The sequence below is a fragment of the Crotalus tigris genome, unplaced genomic scaffold, assembly GCF_016545835.1.
Source record: "Crotalus tigris isolate CLP2741 ecotype Arizona unplaced genomic scaffold, ASM1654583v1 scf7180000018548.2558034, whole genome shotgun sequence".
NCBI lineage: Eukaryota > Metazoa > Chordata > Lepidosauria > Squamata > Viperidae > Crotalus > Crotalus tigris.
Window position 1 is genome coordinate 1,836,397 of NW_024097071.1, and position 21,944 is coordinate 1,858,340.

The 21,944-nt window shown below is 37.9% G+C and overlaps 1 protein-coding gene across 2 annotated transcripts; it reads left to right on the forward strand.

Moving 5' to 3' along the window:
• Positions 1-6,991: 6,991 nt before the first annotated feature.
• Positions 6,992-21,392, forward strand: ARHGDIB (Rho GDP dissociation inhibitor beta). 2 transcript variants are annotated; one of them, XM_039354136.1, is made up of 6 exons: positions 6,992-7,146; positions 11,826-12,012; positions 13,054-13,137; positions 17,626-17,702; positions 19,013-19,076; positions 20,689-21,392. In XM_039354136.1, exons 2-6 carry the CDS (start codon positions 11,835-11,837, stop codon positions 20,886-20,888), a joined length of 603 nt encoding a protein of 200 aa, XP_039210070.1. In that variant the 5' UTR covers positions 6,992-7,146; positions 11,826-11,834; the 3' UTR covers positions 20,889-21,392. The 2 variants fall into 2 exon arrangements, with proteins under 2 accessions (XP_039210070.1, XP_039210071.1); XM_039354137.1 differs by lacking the exon at positions 6,992-7,146 and adding an exon at positions 7,164-7,271.
• Positions 21,393-21,944: the final 552 nt, after the last annotated feature.

Below are 21,944 nucleotides of genomic sequence, written 5' to 3' on the forward strand. Positions count from 1 at the left end.
CCCAGCAGCATTCTGAAAACCAATGCAGCTCATGGAGTAGCGATGTCATATGTTGCCATTAACTTCTTGCACTGTTGCATTCTGCACCAGCTGAAGCTCCTAAACAATTTTTAAAGCAACCCCATGTACAGTATGTTGGAGGTCATGAGAGCTTGTGACCATTAGCAGCCCAAGAGTGGGCACAACTGATGTATAACTCAAAGGTATGCAAACAACAAATATTTATTTGTAGAAGGCCAGCAGGCTGGAGCCATCTGAATGTGGATCCAGGAAATAGGTACAATTGAGGCACATAATGGACTTCAAAGGCTCTTTAGCTATGTCTGCCACCTGCTCTTCAATCAGAAGTTGAGAACTGAAGAAAAGCCCTAAATTGTGCACCATTTCAGTCTGGGGAAATCAATCCCCTTGAAGTGGAAAATCTTCATGTCCGGGGAGAGAGCCCTAATACCCACAATTACTAAGTCCTCTGTGGATTGAGAAAAGCCTGTTCTTCTTCATCCAGACCCCCCTCCAGATAATTGGGAAATGTCTTCACCAGCCAAGAGTAGAGATGTAAAGATTCATATTACCAGCTCCCTCTGTACCCAACCAGATTTTATTTACCCATGCCAGGTTGGGTAAATGCTATCAAATCATGGATGTAGGAGTCCTTATTACATAGCAATCTGGCATTTAGTACTAGCAGCAGCAGTGTTATTTTTAGACAATAATGTAGGTTAGATTGATTTATACAGAAGCTGAAAGCTGCTATAATAAAATTGCAGTTTGCAAGACAAGAAACTTGCTATCTGTGATAAATTATATGGGAGAAAGGAAGCTTAAAATAGTTCTTGCTCAAAATCTTTTTTTTTTAACTTGGTTAGATGGTTGTTCCCATACCCAGAGTATGACTTTTTTTTAAAAAAAGTATCTTGTTTCTTATTGAAGTTGTAAAAACTGAAAATGCTCAGTAATAAAAATAGTCTTAACAAATCAACATAATTTATAATGCTATGTATTTGATATTTATCTTCTTTATTTACCGATCTTCTTCCCAGTTTTGTTTATGAATGAATTTTACAAAAACAGTGTGCATGAGTTATATTGTCCAGTAAAAATATGTTCAAATTAGAAGAAAATGTGAGCTTCATATTGCAATTACTTCATATTGAAATTTCAAAATGCAAAGAATTGACAGTTTTAAAAGAAATTACAGAAGCAATATTAGAATAAGGAATATTTTTCATACAAGATTTAATAGGAGGAAAATAAGATCAAAATACTGTATATGGCAAGAGAAGAAAATAAGTTTGAAGTTTTATATATGTCTTCTTGGAAATATGTTCTATTAAAATCAATGGAATTTTTCACTTTATTTAGAGTGGCAAAAGACTGCAATGTGATTCTTACTCTCCATAATGCTCTCCATTCAATTAACCAAACAATTTTTCAAAAAGGATATTCATCAAAATCTTTGTTGGGTAATTAATCAGCATGCTCAAGGATAGTCACATCTTATGAATTTTACTCAGTTTTAAGTTTGGGACCAGGAATTAAGCAGCTGCCATGAATCAGAGGCTAAACATCTGTAACTACGGTAAGAGGAGGAATCAAAGGTTGTCACTAAAATAGAGCAGTTTTCTCTATAACAAAAGTTCAGTTGCAATATCTTGTTTTTCAGTTAATCAAAAGTAACTGTTAGATGTTTCAGGGATACTTACTTTTTGGTAAATTACTCCTCTTTCATTGCCAGATCTAGAGTACATGATTGAGGAAAATATGTTGTTGAACTTGGGATATTTTATTTGAAACATTTTAGAGTAAAGCTAAAACCATCTTTTTTCTTAAAGTCTATAGACCAGAATCAGTAGCTTGGTTCATAATCATTGTTTGTTGAGCAGGTCACACCATCTTGTGCGCATCCCATAATGTACACAGATCAGTGGTTGGATTTATTCATTACATTTAACCCAAACATTATAGATTAATATGTTATTGGTGTTTGTCAACTTGCTAACTCATAGTGAACTGTTGTTTATTGAATTAATCCATTTTAAAAGTTTGCATTACTTACTAAACCATAAAATAAATTTATGTTAGGGTTCAGATGTAGTTCAATGATTGTGAGCACTCAGGAAAAATTAACCTGGGCAAAATAGCCCAGTGGTCTTGGAATGATAAAGCAGTTTATGAAATTATCAAATGAGCTAATGTAAAATATAGAGCCTTTATTATTTTATATGGGTTTATTTAAGCATGTATCTATTATACATGAGTTAGCAGCAGTCTCATTGCTGTACCAATCTTCAATTGGACACAATTCCTGCTACATCCTAAGGATTGTATAGAACAGAACAGAACAGAACAGAACAGAACAGAACAGAATAGAATAGAATATTGGCCAACTGTGATTGGACACACAAGGAATTTGTCTCCAGTGCATAAGCTCTCAGTGTACATACAAGCAACAGGTGATAAATCATGATCATAATCATAATAAAAATACATTCATCATAAACCATAAGATATAACACTTAGTGATAGTCATAGGATACTAAATAAACAAACAACATAAATCATACTAAGATACTAAATAAAACAATTAATATAAATTGTAAGATACAAGCAACAAAGTTATAGTCATAAAAAGATAAGGATAGGTAATAGAAAAGATGAGAATAATAATAATAATATAACCTTACTAGGTTTAACAGTGTTGTGGGAATTAGTTGTTTAGCAGAGTAATGGCATGGGGGGGAAACGGTCCTTGTGTTTAGTTGTTCTGGTGTGCTCTGCCCTATAGCATCGTCTTGAGGGAAGAAGTTGAAATAGTTTATGTCCAGGATGTGAGAAGTCTGTATATATTTTCACAGCCCTCTTTCTTGCTTGTGCAGTATACAAGTCCGCAATGGAATGCAGGCTGGTAGCAATTGTGGGTTTTTTTTGTTTTTGTTTTTGTCAGTTTTAACTATCTGTTGAAGTTTGTGTCTGTCTTGTTTGGTTGCAGTGCCAAACTAGACAGTTACAGAGGTGCAAATGACAGACTCAGTAATTCCTTTGTAGAACTGTATCAGCAGCTCCTTGGGCAGTCTGAGCTTTCTGAGTTGGCGCAGGAAAAACATTCTTTGTTGTGCTTTTTTAATGACATTTTTGATGTTAGATGTCCATTTTAAGTCTTGAGATATTGTAGAATCTAGAAACTTGAAGGTCTCTACTGTTGATACTGTGTTGTCTAGTATTGTAGGAAATGGTAGAGGTGGTAGAATAGGGGGGTTTCTCTTAAAATTCTAAAATCTCCTAAAATCTACTATCATTTCTACAGTTTTGAGTGTATGCATATTCATCATTGTCTCAAATGAGATCAATCACTGTTTTATATCTGCAAACTTCAGTACTTTAACAGAGGGATCCTTTGAGATGCAGTTGTTGGTATAGAGAGAAAAGAGAAGTGAAGAGAGCACACAGCCCTGGGGGCTCCAGTGCTAATTGTACGGTATCTGTTAAGATTTTGCCTAGTTTTACCTGCTGCTTCCTGTCTGTTAGAAAGTTTATGATACTGTTAAACTAGTAATTAACTAAGATACACAGTTATCAACTGCTAAGTGATTAGAAAACAATTTGATACATCAATTGCCTTCCAAAAGACATACATAAGGGATTCTTGTATGGCTTTTAATGTGGGTTAATTGTACATGTACTCAAAAGGAATGCCCAAGAGTTGAATAGCTTGTCATATTTTACAAATCATTTGTACAATTTGCAAACAGGAAACTAGCAATAAGAGAAGCTTGCACACTGATGCATATCACTAAGTTATTTTCCTGAAAATGAACTGAACATCAAAGAACTCAGAGAAATCTCCATGTGAGGCAATTGTAATAGTTAACATTAGAAAAAAGTGTTTTGCAAAAAAGGAAGGAAAATGTGTAGGGTATGACTTCTGGAATTCTTCCAACCTTTTAATAATAAATAGATCCATTCTGGGTCATGTGAGTGGGAAGGAAGGGGTTTAGAATGAAGAAATCACCAACAAGCTCTGCCCTATTTCCCCTTTGCAGACTTGCTGATTCTTCCCATATTTGAACTTGATTTTTCCTTTGCCAATTTCTCTTCTCCAGGCCAAATTTGGTTCACTTCTGTTTATTTTCCAGAGAATTATTCTACTGATGAAAAGATAGACATACTACAAAAAAACTACACATGTAATATTGGTTATTTTTGAGAACTGAGAATGTCCATGAGATTTTGTATGAATTTGAGGCTGTTTTTAGGGAAAATTGTTAACATTCCCAAACAACCGCATAATTAACTTTTTCAAGGTCAAGGAATTTACATTAATAACAGTCATATTTTTGAGGTTACTTTTAAAAGTCTTGTTTTAGTCTATCATTTACCTGTGAATTAAAGATTCACATTTACTTATAAAATGTTGGATTTGGACCATTGCACTCTTTTACAGTGATTCTATTTCTTCATAAGGGAGTGATTCAAATTATTAATAATAGGGAGAGATAGGTTTCCATTTGACTTGAAAAATGTTGCTAAACTTTGAAATTGGCAGAATTTAATCTGGATATTATTTATTTATTTATTTATTAAACTTCTTAACCATCCATCTCACTCATGTAGGGGCTCTATTTTCCAGACATATTTTCCAAACATATAATTTCTCCAAATTTTCCAGTCTTTTAGGAGCAGCTGATATTGATAAAACTGTCCCCATTCACATTTCTTATGCTAGAATGTAGGACATTTGGAAATAAAATCATAGTTCTAAATCATAGAAAGTCATAGAAAGTGAATCATAGAAAGTAACACACCTCAAATTGTTTCAGTTATTTTAATTACTCTTCCAATTAAACACAGAGTGTCTCAATTGATAACGGAACTGCTGGAGGTGAAGAACAGGATGTCTGCACCTTAAAATTTTATAAAATAAAATTTATAAATTATAAAAAAATTATACATTCCCTTTATAGAAAAACTTGTATAACGACCTATAGTAACTGAAATATCTTCTCTATAGCTGTTGAATATGCAAGAGCCCTGAAATCTCTTATTGTATATTTATTAGCTTTAATTCATAGATGGGACCAAATAATGAATGCTGTTAATCTGGGGTATCTGTGGGTATCAAGAGACTGTCAACACTGACAGAATCAAAGCCCACTATAGATGTTTCTACTGTTCAGCAGAAGCTGGAAAGCAAGAGATACTATAACCCTACCCTTATGTTTGTTTGAATACATCAGTTAAAAAAAGGAAGGACTTATGTTTTAAAATGACGTCAAGTTTGGTGAATGAGCACTCTCCTTCTGAATGTTATCCATCCCTCATTGAGTCAACCAAACATTATATGCATATGCTGTGCCTATTAGCAACACTTACCTTGCCTCCGTTAATGAGTTTTGGGCTCTCTATTGAATGGTTTTGTCTTGGTTTGGCATGTGCAGCACATGATAAGCAAAGCAATTGTTTGATTCCTCCTACTTTGCAGTCTTGCCTCTTCTGTGTATGAACAATGAGTGGGAAAAATCTTCCTATCACGGTGCTTTGGCAGGAATGGAAAGATTCTGGCTGCAAGATTCTGTCACTCATCTCTAAGTGCTTAAGCTCCAAGCCATCATAACCCCTCCAAAAAATTGGAGTCATAAAGGAGTTGCATTACAAGACTATTTAGGATCCCCACCCCCATCCTATATGCAACAAATACTGGTTTCCACATTGTTTGGTCCTCTTCTTATTGCACTATTTCCACGTTGAGCTAACCACTCAGGCCACAGAGCTAGAGCATGTGCAATACTACTGGCTGAGCAATCAATTGTTAATACATGTTCTGACAGACCATTGGCCTGAGCCTGCTGTGTCCAGCTCTTTTAGGAGAGAAAGAGAATGTTGGCAGATGAGGCTAGCTAGGAACATGAGGGGAAGGGCATGTCCACATTAGCTTGAAGCAGCCTTTAGGCTCAGCTCTGTTATCACACAGTGCTGGTCCCCTGATTTCTGCTTCAGCATAATGGATGACAGGTCTTAAGTTTATACATTTCTTGGCTGCCTTTGGATGCTATTGGCTTGTGATGGAAACATTAATACCGATACACTAAAAAACAATCTAAGATTGTTTCAGTCAAGGAATAGAAATATTGCACCGTAATTGTAAATGTTAAGTTTATTCTTCTAAATAAAATCCAAGAAATGCATAGGACTTGTTTATGAATCAATACCCAAAGTGTTAGGCTGTTCAGCATTACAGATGTCCATTTTTTCCCCAAGGAAAAAAATTGGACTCACCTCTATAAGGAATTTCTGGTGTCACTTGATCTTAATGAAAACAAGTATCTATCCCATTACAATTAATAGCAGAATTACTTTTTGGGGATGTATTTACCAGGGCTTTCAGCAATAATTTTCCCATTTTCAAATTTTCTTCAAAATGAAAGTGTATATGACTGGGCACTGTTGAAATACAGCCTAGACAGTAGTTAAGTTTGTATAGATTTTTGCAAAACAAATTCATGAAATAGGTTGCATACAGATACATATACAAATAAAATAATTGTTCTATTGCATTAGGATTTAACAAAAACATAGCTCGTTACTTCTCTTCTCCCCAAATACCTAATGCTTCTGATTCAAGTGTTTGATTATAGATAAGGCAGAACATCCAGACAGCAGAGAAATGAAACACTAGCTGATGGAGAGGGTGGAAAATGAGCTGTGTGATTTTTCTAACTCTAATAACTCCTTCTCCCCAGAAATAGCATCCTTTAGAAACCTCGGTAATATCACAGCCAAACCTGAATATCATCCAAGGCATCTACCGTTGTTTGTACAGTTTCCAATATCTACATACATAAGGAATGCATACGTATCATAAGCAAGGGGAAATAATGCACGAATTCCTAAGGACCACAAGTGAGGATACTTAAAGAGTTCACACAAACAGCTAATCATCTTTTATGCTTTATTGTATTTTATGTATATGTGTGCCCAGATCAGAGAGGCTCTAAATGAACTGTGCGCGGTAGAAGAACTAGTAACGCCGCAACTTCCTCTTCGAGTCGGATTTTTTGCAAATGATTATTATTTTTTTAACCAACTTCCTTCCTGCTTTTAACTGCCAACGCTGAGACAGAAAGGAACCCCGGACGCAGCCGCCAGCAAGTAAGTACCAGGAGGGCAAGTGGAAGAAGAGGCGAAAAGCGACGTCTCCCGTCGCTCCCGATGGGGGGAGGCTCTTGAAGCCCCCTGGAAGGATTCCTTCAAGCCGGGGACGCCGGGCAGAAAAGGTGGCTCTCTAGAGAGCAAAGGGGAAGCGGGGGGGGGGGGGGAGGTTAGGAGAAGCAACGCCTTCAGGGCGATGGCTCTGCAATGCAGGGAAAGCCTCAGCACGATCCAATGCTGGGAGGGGGTCACTTCTTGGAGACACGGCCGAAGGAAGATTACAAAAAGCACTGCTTGGCGTCTTTGCTGCAAGAAACTGATGAATTTTGCTTGCTCCACAATTTGGGGGCGAGAGGAGGGGAAAGGAGCAGTCCTTGCCCAGAGAAAATTCCATTGCGCATCCTGTTCCGTCGTTCCTATAGACTGAATGTTTCTATTTTTCCATTATTTTATAGATATTCAGTGAACATTAGTGTGGGCTAATGATGGGTGGTCTGGTGACCTTTGAATTTTTGGTGCTGCAGCTCCCCTAGTCCTGCAGTCAGCAAGCACCCAGGAAACACCAGAACAAATAACCTAGAGTTAGGGGCTGAGAAATTTGCCAACCTATTGCCTATTCTTATCTGACTTTCAGACAGGAAGCAGCAACTGCTTGTTGGCTGCAAAGGGTAAGGGTGTGGCTGACTTCCTATAGCATTCTTAACCAAAATGTCTAGTTAGCAAGTGCCTGCTGCCTCCTCATCCTTTCTCCCCTTCATGCTTGGCATGCAGTGACAGCCAAATCTGAAGCAACTGCATTTTTGGATGAGGTGTACTATAATTTATCACCAATAGTGATAACGATAATAAATTCTATGTCTGAGAAGCTCCAAATGGCATCTAATGTAAGCTCAGATGACATAATAAGCTTAAGAGCATTAGTAGGAAGGTGATGGAGCAAGCTCCTTAACTGGGCTTATTGACTGACAGTAAGGACACTGTTTTCTGTGGAAGATTTTAACTTCTGTAGTTTAGGAGATGTGCTGACTCCTGACAGTTCACAGATGTTAGTTACAGGACAAATATGTGGATTCTGGACTAACCTGTAACTTTTGTAAGAACTCTTTTGCTCCCAAATGCTAGCTAGTTTGCATGTTACTTCAGATCCTTTAATTTAAGAAATTGCTTCCTTCATAAAAATGGGCTATGTGCAATCCATATCATAAATCCTAAACCCTGTTGGTTTTTAGCCATTCTTGGATGCAATCTGTTTCCAAGAGATCCCAAGGTACCCTGCTTGTACCAGCTGTCCCAAAATCCTCCATAATTAAAATGAGATCACTGGGGGATCAATAGCTGTCTGTACTATCTGAGGCACAGTTAGCTCCTTAATATTTCTTGTCATTCTTTACATTTTAATGATCTATCTATCGGACAATCCCATCTCTCTCTGCAATATCTGCCTCAGATTAACAGGAACCTCATTTGCATATCTTCTGAACCATTCTTACAATTAAAAATGAGTTTTTTAATAAACTGACTTTGGACTGTAAGGAAATATGAGAGCTCAGATTTGTATTTTCTTGAGATCAGAACAGGTTCTTCAGAACCTGGTTGGGCATCACTCTGTTATGTTGAGCAAGCCATAACACCATATTAGGTCTATTTGAATGAAAAACAAATCTCTTATGTTCATTTAAGGTGAAGCTGGAGGATTATAATGGTTGGAGTTTTATACTAAGTTAGCTACTATCATATGCTGGTAAAGAATCTGAGGTCCAAACTGTTGCTATTGAATTACAACTTTCAGCATCCTGCAGGTTGCTGAATTTGCATTTATCTGCAAGCTTGAGAACTTTTATTTTTAGCTTAGATTAGTTAGTTTGTATTGCTTGAATCTGACAAATTAAGGATTCAAACAAACCAACTTCTTACTATGATTCATGAATAACCCTTGCTTTAAACTAGCCATAATTCAAATTATGATCTGTACTGAAAAATATCCACATCCAAACATACATTAGAGCAGGGGGCCCCAACCCTGGACTGCAGAGCCAGAAAGGTTGGGGACCACTGCAATAGAGCCAGAAAGATTTGTGGATTGGTAGTGGCGGCGGCAGCAGCAGGGGGGGGGAAGGGGATGGTTTTGCACCCATGTGCCCACTGCTTGCACAAAGGGAGCATGCTCACCTGCTGCTTGCGCGTTCTGGTTCCCAATGGGCTGCAGCCTGGTAAATTCAAATAAATACATTTTGTTTTTCTGAGCAAAATAGGTTGCCTGCCCTATTGTGCCTTTATGTATTATTCCTGTTATCCATGCAAGGGCATGAAAGATTAGCAAAAATTTATGCCATTCTTTATCACTGCATGCATGAATTTTGGCAACCCTGATGCATCTGGAACATATGAAGTTGGGGGGTATTAGAACAGAGCATCTGTTCTTGAGCCAAATGTCATATATCTCCTCTATTGTAATTGTTCAAGAACTCAGATTAAAAACAAGAGCAACATGATATTGTCTACCATGGATTAGCAATAATTTTCTACTCAGCTTTTTATGTTTTTTACTTTGTATTTTGTTTATCCTTCCTTGGCCAAGAACCTAACAGCAGAGTGATTCTTCTAGTGCTGAAAAGGGAATTTTATTTTAAGTCCTTCTTGAGCGTATTGCTTACTGAATTTTGTTTCGGATCCCTCAATTTCAGAGAAGTTTCAGTGTTAGAGATTGTGGTAGCTCCTTGGAGTCTATAGCCAGGGCATGGGTTGTCATAGGAACAAGGCACATGTTTCTTTCCTACATAAAAAGGGGACCTGGTCACCATACAGACAACAGCTATTTTAAATATTGTGCAGTTGGGAAATTATATGATATTTGCAATTGGACTGATCAGCTTTAAAAAAAACTGTTAATAAGCTCCATTCAGGTATTTTTCTTCATTGTCTGCTTTTGATGCAAATCTCTGTATGTTACTGCATGAACTATTTGATTTATTTCTATTGCTGTCATATCAATGGTTTGTTCAGTAATGTGGCTGCTACGGCTTCTGAAGGTCATTTGTCTTTGTCAATGTGATACAAAGAGGTTCTTTAATCAGAGGGTTTGCTGGTCATCCTGGAAGCAGTATGAAGTATTTTGTTACCGATACAAATAATAAGGTTATGTACTTATTTTTCTGCTCCAGAACTTCAAGCCCAGCATACTACATATATTTCAAAAATGTGACTGAATCTAGTTGCAGTCCTTAGCCTCTAATTGTTTGGCTCATCAATTAATTGCTACCTCGCAGGGTGAATCCTCCTGTATGACCGTGTTTAGATTTATGTCATAAAGAGAAGGTGAGTACTGTATATTGTGGGAAGTAAATGAGTGCAAATTCACATTAACAGCCTTCTCCAGAATTCTCAGCCAGGAGAATTCCAGGAATATAGGAACTGAAATTCTGCACTTCTGGAGATACCAGATTGAGAAAGATGCCTTAGTGTGCATTCATGCATTGTTGTGTAAGATGAGGAAGAATAGCTCATATTCCAGAATTTGTATTTCACGGAGAACAGAGACTTCTTTCTTGGTTATTGTAGCATAAATATAGATGTTAAAAAATATTATCATGCTTTTACAGCAGCAGTTGGGACTCTGCTGCTCTTTCTGTTGATATATGTAGGTGTGAATGGTAAAAAGAAAGAGGTGGTGATGGATGTCCCTTAATTTGTGGTCCAGAGGTAGAGTCTTCCCTCATGAGCTGACCTTGATGCATGGATCTGGTACACTATTCTCAACCTAGAAAATGCTGGCTAGAGAATTCTGGGAATTAAAGTTCACACATCTTAAAATGGTTATAGCAATAGAAATAGCACTTAGACTTATATACCGCTTTACAGTGCTTTACAGCCCTATCTAAGCAGTTTAGAGAATCAGCATATTGCCACAACAATCTGGGTCCTCATTTTACTGACCTTGGAAGGATGGAAGGCTGAGTCAACCTTGAGCTAGTGAGAATCAAACCACCAAACTGCAGGCAGCCAGCAGTCAGCAGAAGTATTGCATTCTAATCTCTGCACCACCATGGCTCATATTTTATAGCTCATATTGGCTTTGTTAAGAGAACTCAGCATGTATAGTATTTTACATATATGTGTGTGTGTGTGTATATCTGTATGGGTAAACAGAAAGAAAGAGAATATAGTTTAAAAATTACCTTGCTGTAGTTATTGATTAAATCTATTTTTGGAAGTCAGGAATATCAGTGGCTGTTTCACTGGCCAGATCAGGTGCTTTTTTTTTGCTATGTCCCCCACCATTAAAGTGTTTGAGAGCTGGAATGATTGACAAATTCTGGGGATCAGTTCATGTTCTTTTATACTGCCAATGTCATGAATCTGGGATGAGCAAATACAGGTGAGAAGAATATTCAACAAAGTAGCTCTTCTTGGTCCAATAGTTAAGAGGGATTATATCCTTCCATCTAGAAATAGCATCTCTCCTAACAGAAAAAAGCAGTCCATCTACTGGATATCTGAATTTGACAAATTAATGTATCTATTGGCAGGTTAAATGTCTTTGATACTTTTGCTTATGAAAATATTTAAATGGCTGTGCCTGTGACCATCACTCCCACAGTTGTTCTCTGTAGCAGAAACCAGCCAACCTTGTAATCAGTATCTTACTCGGTGCCCTTAACTGGCAAATCTTTCTTTTGAAGCCAACAGTCATGACTGAGAAAGACCCTGAGGTACATGTGGAAGAAGATGACGATGAGCTAGACAATAAACTAAACTACAAGCCTCCACCTCAAAAGACACTTCAGGAATTACAGGAGCTGGACAAAGATGATGAAAGCCTTGCAAAATACAAGAAATCTTTGCTGGGGGATGCACCAGTGGTTGCAGGTACAGCTGGAAAAAGGTCTTGGTCCTTTGGAAGAACCATTTTTGGGGGCAGAAAAAAAGGCAGTATTTGTATTTGCTTTGTAATGGGGTTAATATTGTTAATGGTGGAGAGCATTAAATTTGATCCTAAAAATGAAAGAGAAAAGATTATTTATTAATTTCTGTACTGCCCTTCCTACTGATAAAGCGACTCCAAGTGGCTGTATTACGTTGATCTGAGTATATTTTTACCATTATTGAAGATCAACTTTCAAAGTTTCTTTTAGATGACATGGATTCTATTTTCATTATGCAAGTCTACTTCTGTCATCTTAGTTGGGTGGAGGACTTCGCTATTCAGCACAGGAGCAAGAACATAGCTTAAAAAGATCAAACCAGAAATGTTGAGAGAGGCTTCTAGACAAGTTCTGGAGTAAAGCTTCCAGTCAAGTTGACAACAATGCTAGGTAGACTCTTATTGGTGTATTTCTTAGCATATGAAGAAATTAGTTGAGACATATTTATATTATTTATACTTGAAGTTAGCAACAAAACCTGAAGCATTATTTAGTTACTGCACATGGTCTATTTCAGCAAAGATAATTCATGCAACTCATATAATATTTGGTTATGTTGACTGCTACTTAGTTGATTCCATTTATTCTTGGAAGGTATTTGATTATTCTTGGCAACTATTTTACACTGTGTCATATTATTTATGTTTTTAATTATTGGTTGTGTTTTTATTCAGCTTTTATTTTGTTTTAAATTGTTACAATTGTCTTGTAAATTTATTAAAGAAACAAACTAGAAGAGAGGTATTGTTATTGTCCTCTATGGAGGGTGTGAGTGGGAACAGTGAGGTATGATTGAATTTCCCTGCATGACAGAAACTAATAATGTATCAGAAAAAAAGTTTATCTTAGTTATTAAGTGATGTGCTAATTTCCTGTGCACTTGAAGGCTTTATGAAGATAATTTTTGCATTAAAAAGACAAGGAAGTACCTCTGGTTTCTCAATTTTTGGTTAATAAACCTTTTGTCCTTTTCCTGATACCACAGACCCAACACTTCCAAATGTGACCGTCACTCGACTTACTCTTGTATGTGACACTGCTCCAGGACCAATCACCATGGACCTCACTGGTAGGAAACATTCTCTCCTCATTATATAGCAGGTTGAATGGAATTCCTGGGCCTTGCTTTATTTTGAATTTGATTTTGTGAATGTTGAGTTAAGTAGGATTGGGATGAATAACCTCTGAAGTATTAGATAGTGCAACTCAGTCCTCAACCTTTTGGAAGACTACTTAAGGTCAACTGGTTATTCAGTGATGTAACTTGAAGGAATGTGAGGTTCTTGTACAGTTGGAGGGAAGGAATTAAAAACGAGTGGGAGTGGGTAGCCTTCTGGCCTATATCATTCTTCTCCTTAAACCACTATCTAAAAATAGTCCAAAACTGAACTTGTGAATTTCAGATTTATTAGTTCAGTCCTTAAACCACCACATTTCATTGGCTCTGAGTGAACAACTCTTGTGGCAGTGACTTAAATCCATTATCAACCAGTTTAATTATGTTGGTCTTAGTAAACCTTTCTGTTTGTCTAGTTTATGTAATTATATAAGCTTCTAGCAGATGCCTCTGTATTCATTTCCTCATGACCAATTAAAAACACTAATTCTTCCATCTTTTCCTTACAAGGAAGGTGTTTCAAGCTTTTGATAATTTATATCAGTTGCAGATGGGCTGGGAGCAGAATGTGATGAATCTTAGAAATAGCTTATTGCCTGTTTCTTGATATTCCAGGTAGGAAAGGTTTTGAACAGGGGATTTCTGACTTTTAATCTGTCTAATGTCCTAATATTCTTATTTTCTCTGGTCACCATGAGTTATTTCCTATTTTTTTAAAGAATTAAAAGTAAAATTTAAAGGGAACTAACGAAGTGTAGGAGGTATCTAAGTAGAGGCTGGATGGCCATCTGTTAGAGATGTTAAAGCTGCATTTTTCATAAAGATCCTACACTCAGCTGAGGATTACATAAGATGATCTATGGGGCTCTTTCCAACTTTAGAATCCTTAATGGATGGTGTGTCTGTGGTGGTTGACCAGCTAGTCTGGGATTAGTTGGAATTAGTTGGTGACACATGGTTGTTGGATGGGATGGGATGGGATCCATCAATCTGGGAAAAAGAGACAGGGTTTGGATTATGTTGACTTGTTTGGAGTGTAGTGGCAGACAGTAACATCTTAGTAGAGATGGGGAGAGGGAGATAAGGTAGAAAGCAGGGTGGGCCACTCTCTGGGAAAGTGTACTTAGTGGCTAGTACCAATACTGCTTTTTAGCCTCCTTGGCTTAGCTCCCATGCCAAGATATTAAGTGCTCAAGCCGTTGCTGCTTAATGCCAGGTCAGCCTGGTATTAATGAAAGCTCTTATGAGAGCCAACCTCGTATGTATTACTGAGACTTAGTGGGTGAGAATGGGGCTCTTAGAAATGTTTCCAATTGGACCTGGGGTGTGGCACCAGCTACATCTTCAAGGCAGGGATAGGAGGATGGATATTGCTGTCTGGAAATCTCTTGTGGCTTTCAGAGGCAGTTTTCTATAGATGTTTGTGTAGCTGGTTCCAAAGAACAGATGGGATTGCTGCTGCCAGCCTCTTTGCTGTGTTATGGCTTTCTCTTCTGAGCTGCATGATACTTTGACAGGGTTTGGAGTTTCCTAGACCTATGGTACTGGAAAACTTCCCTCAGCTTTCCCTGAATGCAGTGTGTGGCTTAGGAGCTCATGTCCACCTTAGGAACTTCCCCAGGAATTCTCTAAAAACCACTGGTCTGCCTCAGGCATCTTTTGGACCCCATTGGCTTTCAGACAATGTCTGGAGAAGTTCGTAAGGCTCTAATACCCAATTCAACCTTAGTCTCCTCTTGGAATGAGAGGATGTCTTTAGTATTGGATTGGTCTTTATATGTACCTGTGGCCTCTCTGTGTACATGAATCCTGGAGGGATCCCCTGGTTTTCAGAGGAGCTCTGGAGGATAAAATGGCAAAAGAGTTTAAACCTGTTAATCCCAAGAAAGATGGCAGGTTTCTTTGGAGCTCTTAGTGTGGCTACATGATTATTAGATCAAGGCTTCTTGGGAGATGTCATATGGCTGAGTTCAGGGGTGATTAATACTTGAGTGAGGGGTTGTCCCTTTGCTCTTAAGGAAACAATAGTCTGCTCTTCCCCCAAAAGCTATTGCTTTACAGTGTTGGCTAATTTTTGATCTATTTCCAAATCTTCTATGGAAGGATTGGTGAGGAGGTATTTGGCTGCAGCTTTAGAGGGAGAAATGGATTATCTTTCTGTCTGGATTAGGCCTAAGTTGCTTGTGGATGACCTGTGGTGAGACCAGGATGGGCATAGTGGGGGTGGTGTGCCCATCCTGGCTATCCTTAATCTCTCAGCAGCTTTGGCATCATGGATTAAGGTATCATTCTAGGCTGGGATTGGGAGAAATAGTGTTCTGCAATGGTTTTCCTCCTTCCCCGGGGCCAGTTCCAATTAATGTTGATGGGGGGAAGAGGTCTAGCCCTTGACCCCTGTTGGAGATGAGGTGCTTCGTGGCTCAGTTCTCTCCCTGCTTTTGTATGACATCTACATGAGGCTCTGGATTATGTCATCCTTTGGCATAGAGTAAGATACTGCCCATATGCGTATAATATCAATTATACATCTCAGCCTCTAGTTGCTCAAGCAATATTATCAAGTCACTGACAGTGTCTAGAAGTTCTGGGATCTGTATGGGGAGGAACAGATTCAACTTCAATCCTAAACAAGACCATGTGGGTGAAGATGTTGAGGCTTGATGAACCTGGAGATCTTTCACCTTTAGTTCTGAATGGGATTGCTTTCTGCCAGGCGGACCCAGTGTTCAGACTAGGAACCCTTAAGCTCATGACATCCATTGAAGAGAAGTTGGAAATCATGATTGAAAGGCCCTTTGCAGAAATCTATCTTGCCCAATTCATGCCTTCATCACCTCTTCTTTGGATTAGTTGTGTGGTTGCCCTTGAAATCTACTCTGAAGCTAATAGCTGGTCCAGAATGTAATGTCATGGGCTCATCGTTGTATACCTACATTATACTGTTATTTTATGATCTGCATTGGTTGTCAATAAGCTTCTGGATACAACTCAATGAGCTGGTTATCACTGGCAAAGCTCTTAATGGAATAGGGCCTAGTTATTTATGGAACCACTTGTCTCTGGTTATCTCTACTTGTTTTGATAAGCTCTAACAGAGTTGACATGCTCCATATCCCTTGAGAAATGTTATAAAAACTGGATAGCTCTCATCCTTGCTTCTTTTTGTAAGACCTTGAAGATTTAGCTTTTCTTCCAGACACTGGATCAGGTGGTTTTGTGAATCTGTCTGGAGAGTTTATCTTTGATTGTTCAATTGCCTCTGGCATAATAAATATTTTATAGCATTATTGTTATTTTAATTATACACCCCTGTATGTTGAGAGAGCATGTAATATAAATTAGCTAAATAACTAAAATATAGTGGTAGGATATAGTCAATCTTCTCACAGCTCAAGTTTTTAATGCGTTCAAGTACAGCCAGAAGACTGCCTGCTTTAAATCTCTTCATTGTTGGCACAGCATCAGGACAATAATTCCTTCTGCATACTTGAGTAACAATCTGTGTTCCTAGGAGTTTAATATCAGCAAGAAGTAGTCACAGTTTGCCTTATATGGATTCTTGCTTGATAAGAGAGGAAGTCATGGCTTAGCAAAGCACAGATGCTTCCTCTGTAACCGAAATCTCCAGGGGAAGCAAGTCCACAAATGGTTTGTTGATAAATGCATTATACAATCTGTGTGAATGCTGCTAGCTTTCACTTACACAAATATGCATGCTGATAGCTATGCAAGAATATTTCCAGTGCATAGTTTTTTTTTAGTTAATTGGAATGACACAAGTGTGCTCATATGCACAAATTCACAGGTATAGATATTTCTGGCTCATTAATGCATGCATTTTCACATTTTATGTTCATTGTCAAGATACTTACTGCATACTTATTTGATACATCTAAAGAGCATGTTTAATAAATTAAATATAAAAAGGGACTTCTGTTTCCTTGGAAAAACACTATGTTACAGTGAAAGAGTAGGGAGATAGAACTAAGAAACCTCCATCTCTTTTCATGTAATTTCTAGATTTCTTTGAGGGAAGTTATTTTCTTTGTTTGTTTATTTTTAAACTACCATATCCTGCTTAAAACAAGCATAATACTAACATATATTTGCAACACAGATATACTTATATGCAACACAGATATACTTATATGCTGGAGCTGGCTTATATTGGCTTGCAAGAATTGATTTTCTGGAATTTTGCCAGAAAATGGTTGAGAGCAGAGCTGAGCTACCGTACCTAGTGTGCCTATTAGCTATTTAGTAATAGCTGTGTGGTAGCAATGGAGCCAGCAGAGCCTTTTGTTAAATGTGTACAAGCACACCACTGCTTATGCATCTGTACGGTACGCCAGTGTACTTCAATCAAATGAATCCATGGGAAGAAAGCTGTTCTCTTCCACATCTTTTAACATGATTGATTGGCATTTTTCTCTGTTCCAGGGGACCTTGAAGCCCTGAAGAAAGAGACCTTTGTATTAAAAGAAGGAGCTGAATATAGAGTCAAGATCCACTTCAAAGTGAGTGACTTTCCTATAGAAATTTTCCAGAGCTGGATTCTATTCCATTCTGCATATCTTTATTGCAGCCTCTTACAGTGCAAATTGTACATTGCTGGTTCATAAATGTCACATATGTCAATTTAAATAATAAAGCATTAACCAAAATAAGAAGTTTACATTGTCTACAGGCAGAACAGTAGACTATTGCAGAAAGGAAAGTATTCCCAGTGAATCTTGTATTCTTTATTTTTTTTTTGGCTGGACTAATTATAATTACAAAAAAAAAATAAATTTAAATGAAGTTCCCTGAGGATGAGCTTCAGCACGAGTCTGAAAGCTTGGAAGATAAAATTCTCTGGTCCTGGTGACCCACCCAGATTGGATCCTGCAACATTATCCTGGGACACATATATTCGGCTTCATTCATTAAATGAAATAATAATACATTATTTTTACATTATGATATATTGTGCAACAAAACTGATAAAAAGGTTTTATTTTTTTCCTCATGCAACTTAATTAGAAACAGAAAAAAGAAACCTGAATTTGATTACTTTTCTTAAATGAGCTTTTTATTGTTTTAGCTTAATATATATAATTGTTTGAGTTACAAATCTATTAGTATATTTCAGAACAGTGTATCAGAACAAATACCATTATTAAGTGTATTGTCCCAAAATAGATTAGGTTTTTTTCCAAATGTATTTAGTCCTAAATATATCCAATTGCTGGTCTTTAAAAACCTGTTCATAATATGGCTTTCCCCAAAATCTTTATTTGATCACTAAAATGTAAAATGGTGCTTTTTAACAGATCTGGGCAAAATGCAGAAGTGGTTACACTGATAGGCTAATTTGCTAAAAACTGCTTTATTTCCTCTTTCTCTTAAGGAAGAGCAATCAAAATCAAACAAATATAACTAGTAATTGTGCTGGATGTAGAATTTCATTCCCACTGATGATTACATTAACTCAAATTCTAAATGTCTCACAAAGAGATATCAGCAGTTTCATTTGTTGCACAACATAAAAACTAGCTGAAGATTTGACATGACATGTTCAAGCTGCAGTGAGTAATCTATCTTAAATTGAACTATAGGCCTTTATGGTTGAGTGTATGAAGATGTGGGCTGTTAACTTTACCTTTTACTGTATTTTGAATTTAGGGTTTGATGGTTAATCACAGGAGCATCATAAACTGAAATAATAAATGAATAAATTATTTATTGTAGTGACAGAATGGTGTTTTCTTCCTACAGTATCCCAAAGTAAGGTTAGTGGAAACCTAAATTGAATTACCTCACTCAATGGGCTGTTTTTCTCTTACAGGTAAACAAAGATATTGTATCTGGTTTGAAATATGTCCAGAACACTTACCGGAAAGGAGTGAAAGGTGAATATATGAAATAATTTCTTCTCTTTTCTTTTCTCTTCCGTATTTGTAGATGATACTGCTATAAACATAGCCTTGGGTGTTTTTCAAAAATCACCTTGATGTGATTGTGCTGAATAGCTCACCTTTAAACTTTACAGATAAAGTGATCCTTTCCCTTTTTGTACAGTACAAATCTTGCAAAAATCCTTTGCCTCTAAGTTGTAATACAGAGACTATCTATAGCAGTGATGGCGAAAATTTTAGAGACCAAGTGCCCAAACTGCAACCCAAAACCCACTTATTTATCACCGGGTGCCAGGTGGGCGTGGCTCACTGGGTGGGCGTGGCTGTGGTGGTCATGGCAGATTGGGTGAGTGTGGCCAAGGTGGGCGTGATCACCGTGATGTTGCTTGTGGGGAGGGATGCCTGTGGGGGCCGGGCAGGGTGGGGGGAGATCCAGGGGTCTCTGGCAGGTGGGGCGGTGGGCAGGAGGCTTGTCCTGCGGGGTCAGGCGAGGCAAGGTGAGGCAGGGGCTGGGGCGGCTGCTGCCTGACACCATTGGCCCCTACACACAGAGGCCAGCGAGCGCATGGGTGCTGGGATGCATTCAGCCATGTAGGACCTCGGTGAGTTAGCGAGTGGCTGGTTGAAGAGGGACAGTTGCTATCTCTGGGGCATGGCGTCCGTGCCTACAGAGAGGGCTCTGAGTGCCGCCTCTGGCACGTGTGCCATAGGTTCACCATCACTGATCTATAGGAGCAGAAATTGTTCTGTTGATATTTCTATTTGCATGGTAAACACTGGGCATATAGCTAATTGCCTGAAAACCTCCTTTTCTATAGACATTTGTATGGTATTCTTAGACATCAGAGAGAAAATTCTCTTATATGTATAATATCAGAGAACTTGAGCTAACCTGAGCTGTCTCTTCTATCCTAATTTTAATTGCCCCAAAGTCAGTCCTTCCTCCCTCCCTCCCTATATAAAACTGTCAGAAAAAATTGTTAAGAGGCTTATAGAGCTTACAATAAGATTTAAAACAATACATTGTATCAACAAAAAAGAAATTACAAAAAAGAAAAATATTTCAATAAACCTTCACCCCAAAGGAATAATCAAGCAGAAAACACATTCTCAAAACTGGAAATTCTTCATTCATAGCAAATCCATTCTCATGACCCTTTAAAACAGTCACGTTTTAATGACTTTCTGAAGAAACAACAATCTGATCACTAGGGAAATTGAAGGAGGTTGTAAATCTATGTGAGAACATTGAAATATGGAAACATTTAATAATCTTGTAGAATTTGGGACATTTTTACTGCATTTTGGAGTTTAGGGGATGCTATTGTTGTTATTCTCTATTTTATAGAGAATATAAATTAAAATTTGTTCCAAATTCCTTTCTGGGATAGTTTCTGTGTGTGAGTTGCAGTAGCAGCTGCAAATAACTCTACCGAAGGCTAATATGACCTGAATTTAATCCAGGTGATGGAGAACTGCAGTCAATATTACATTAAATGTTTGCATTGCGATTTAAAATAATTTGTGTTTTGTGTTCTATCCTATTCTGTCCTACCTCCTGATACACTGATTTTCCACTGATTTTCTATGGCTTGTTTTTTCCTAGTGGATAAGGCTGTATTCATGGTAGGCAGCTATGGGCCACGGCCAGAAGAGTATGAATTCATGACACCTCTTGAGGAAGCACCAAAGGGCCTGGTGGCCCGAGGAAACTACTGCAATAAGTCTCTCTTCACTGATGATGATAAGCACAACCATCTCACCTGGGAATGGAACTTGGCTATTAAAAAGGAATGGACAGAGTGAATTTTACCTGGTTTTCTTTTTTTGCTTCTTCTGCTGCTTGTGCTTATTCCAAGTGTGTCAGTTTCTGGCACATGCATGCCATGCTTCTTCCACATAACCCAACCCTTTTATTGTCAAAACGAATTTAGCCAATAGAGGCTATTGGAGAGACTCTGTCTCTCCTCCTGCTACCTTGAAAATAATCACACAAAAACCAACAGGGACAAAGCATTTCTCTTGTTGCACAGGATCAGTTCTTGAAGTGCCTTTGGTCAGAAGATACACAGTCACCAACTTAAGCCAATTGCTATCATGGCACATCAGTTGATTGAAAGAGAGTTGGCTTTGGAATTTCTCTTTCCCCCTGCCTTATATGAAAAGTTCTGTCAGCAGATAATGTCTTGTTTAAATCTGTTTCCCAGAATTGCATATGGAGTTGCCTTGTCTAGTAATATAAGATACAATTCCTGATCTGGTCTGTAAAGATAACAGTGTCTTTGAAAATAAAGCCAATTTTGTCCTTTGCTTCAGAGTAAGCTTCTTGTGTTTCTCACAATACATAGATTTATTTTGCCCTCTACACACAAGGGATATCAAACTTCAATTCTTGCCACACACCTCCCCTGCCCTCAGATCCAGGCACTTTAGTCTTCTTGCCTCATTTTAATAGTTTAAGGAATAAGCAGATCTCTAGTGATTAGGATTTTACAGAACATAATGGGTATTGCCCCTGGATCACTCTCAGGGTATTGTGAGAAGTAGATTGTACAGAGAAATAAGTTGGTTTGTCATCGGTGTATGGGTCTATTTTTTATTCTTTTATTTAAGATAGGTTTAGGCAGTACATTTTGGTGCCGGGGGGGGGGGACCTTTTTTAAAATGGCCAGTGACAACTCTGAAACTGTAGAGCTGAAATGTTTGGCTGGGAGTTTTCTTTGCAGGAGGCTAGTGCACCTGTGTAACATTCTCTCCTTTAAAATATGAACCATTTTGCCACAAAAAATCAACAGTTTGCTCTGGATTTTGAAGTTTGATCTTGGCTGTGCCTGAGAGACCTGCAAAATCAGGGAAGGGGAT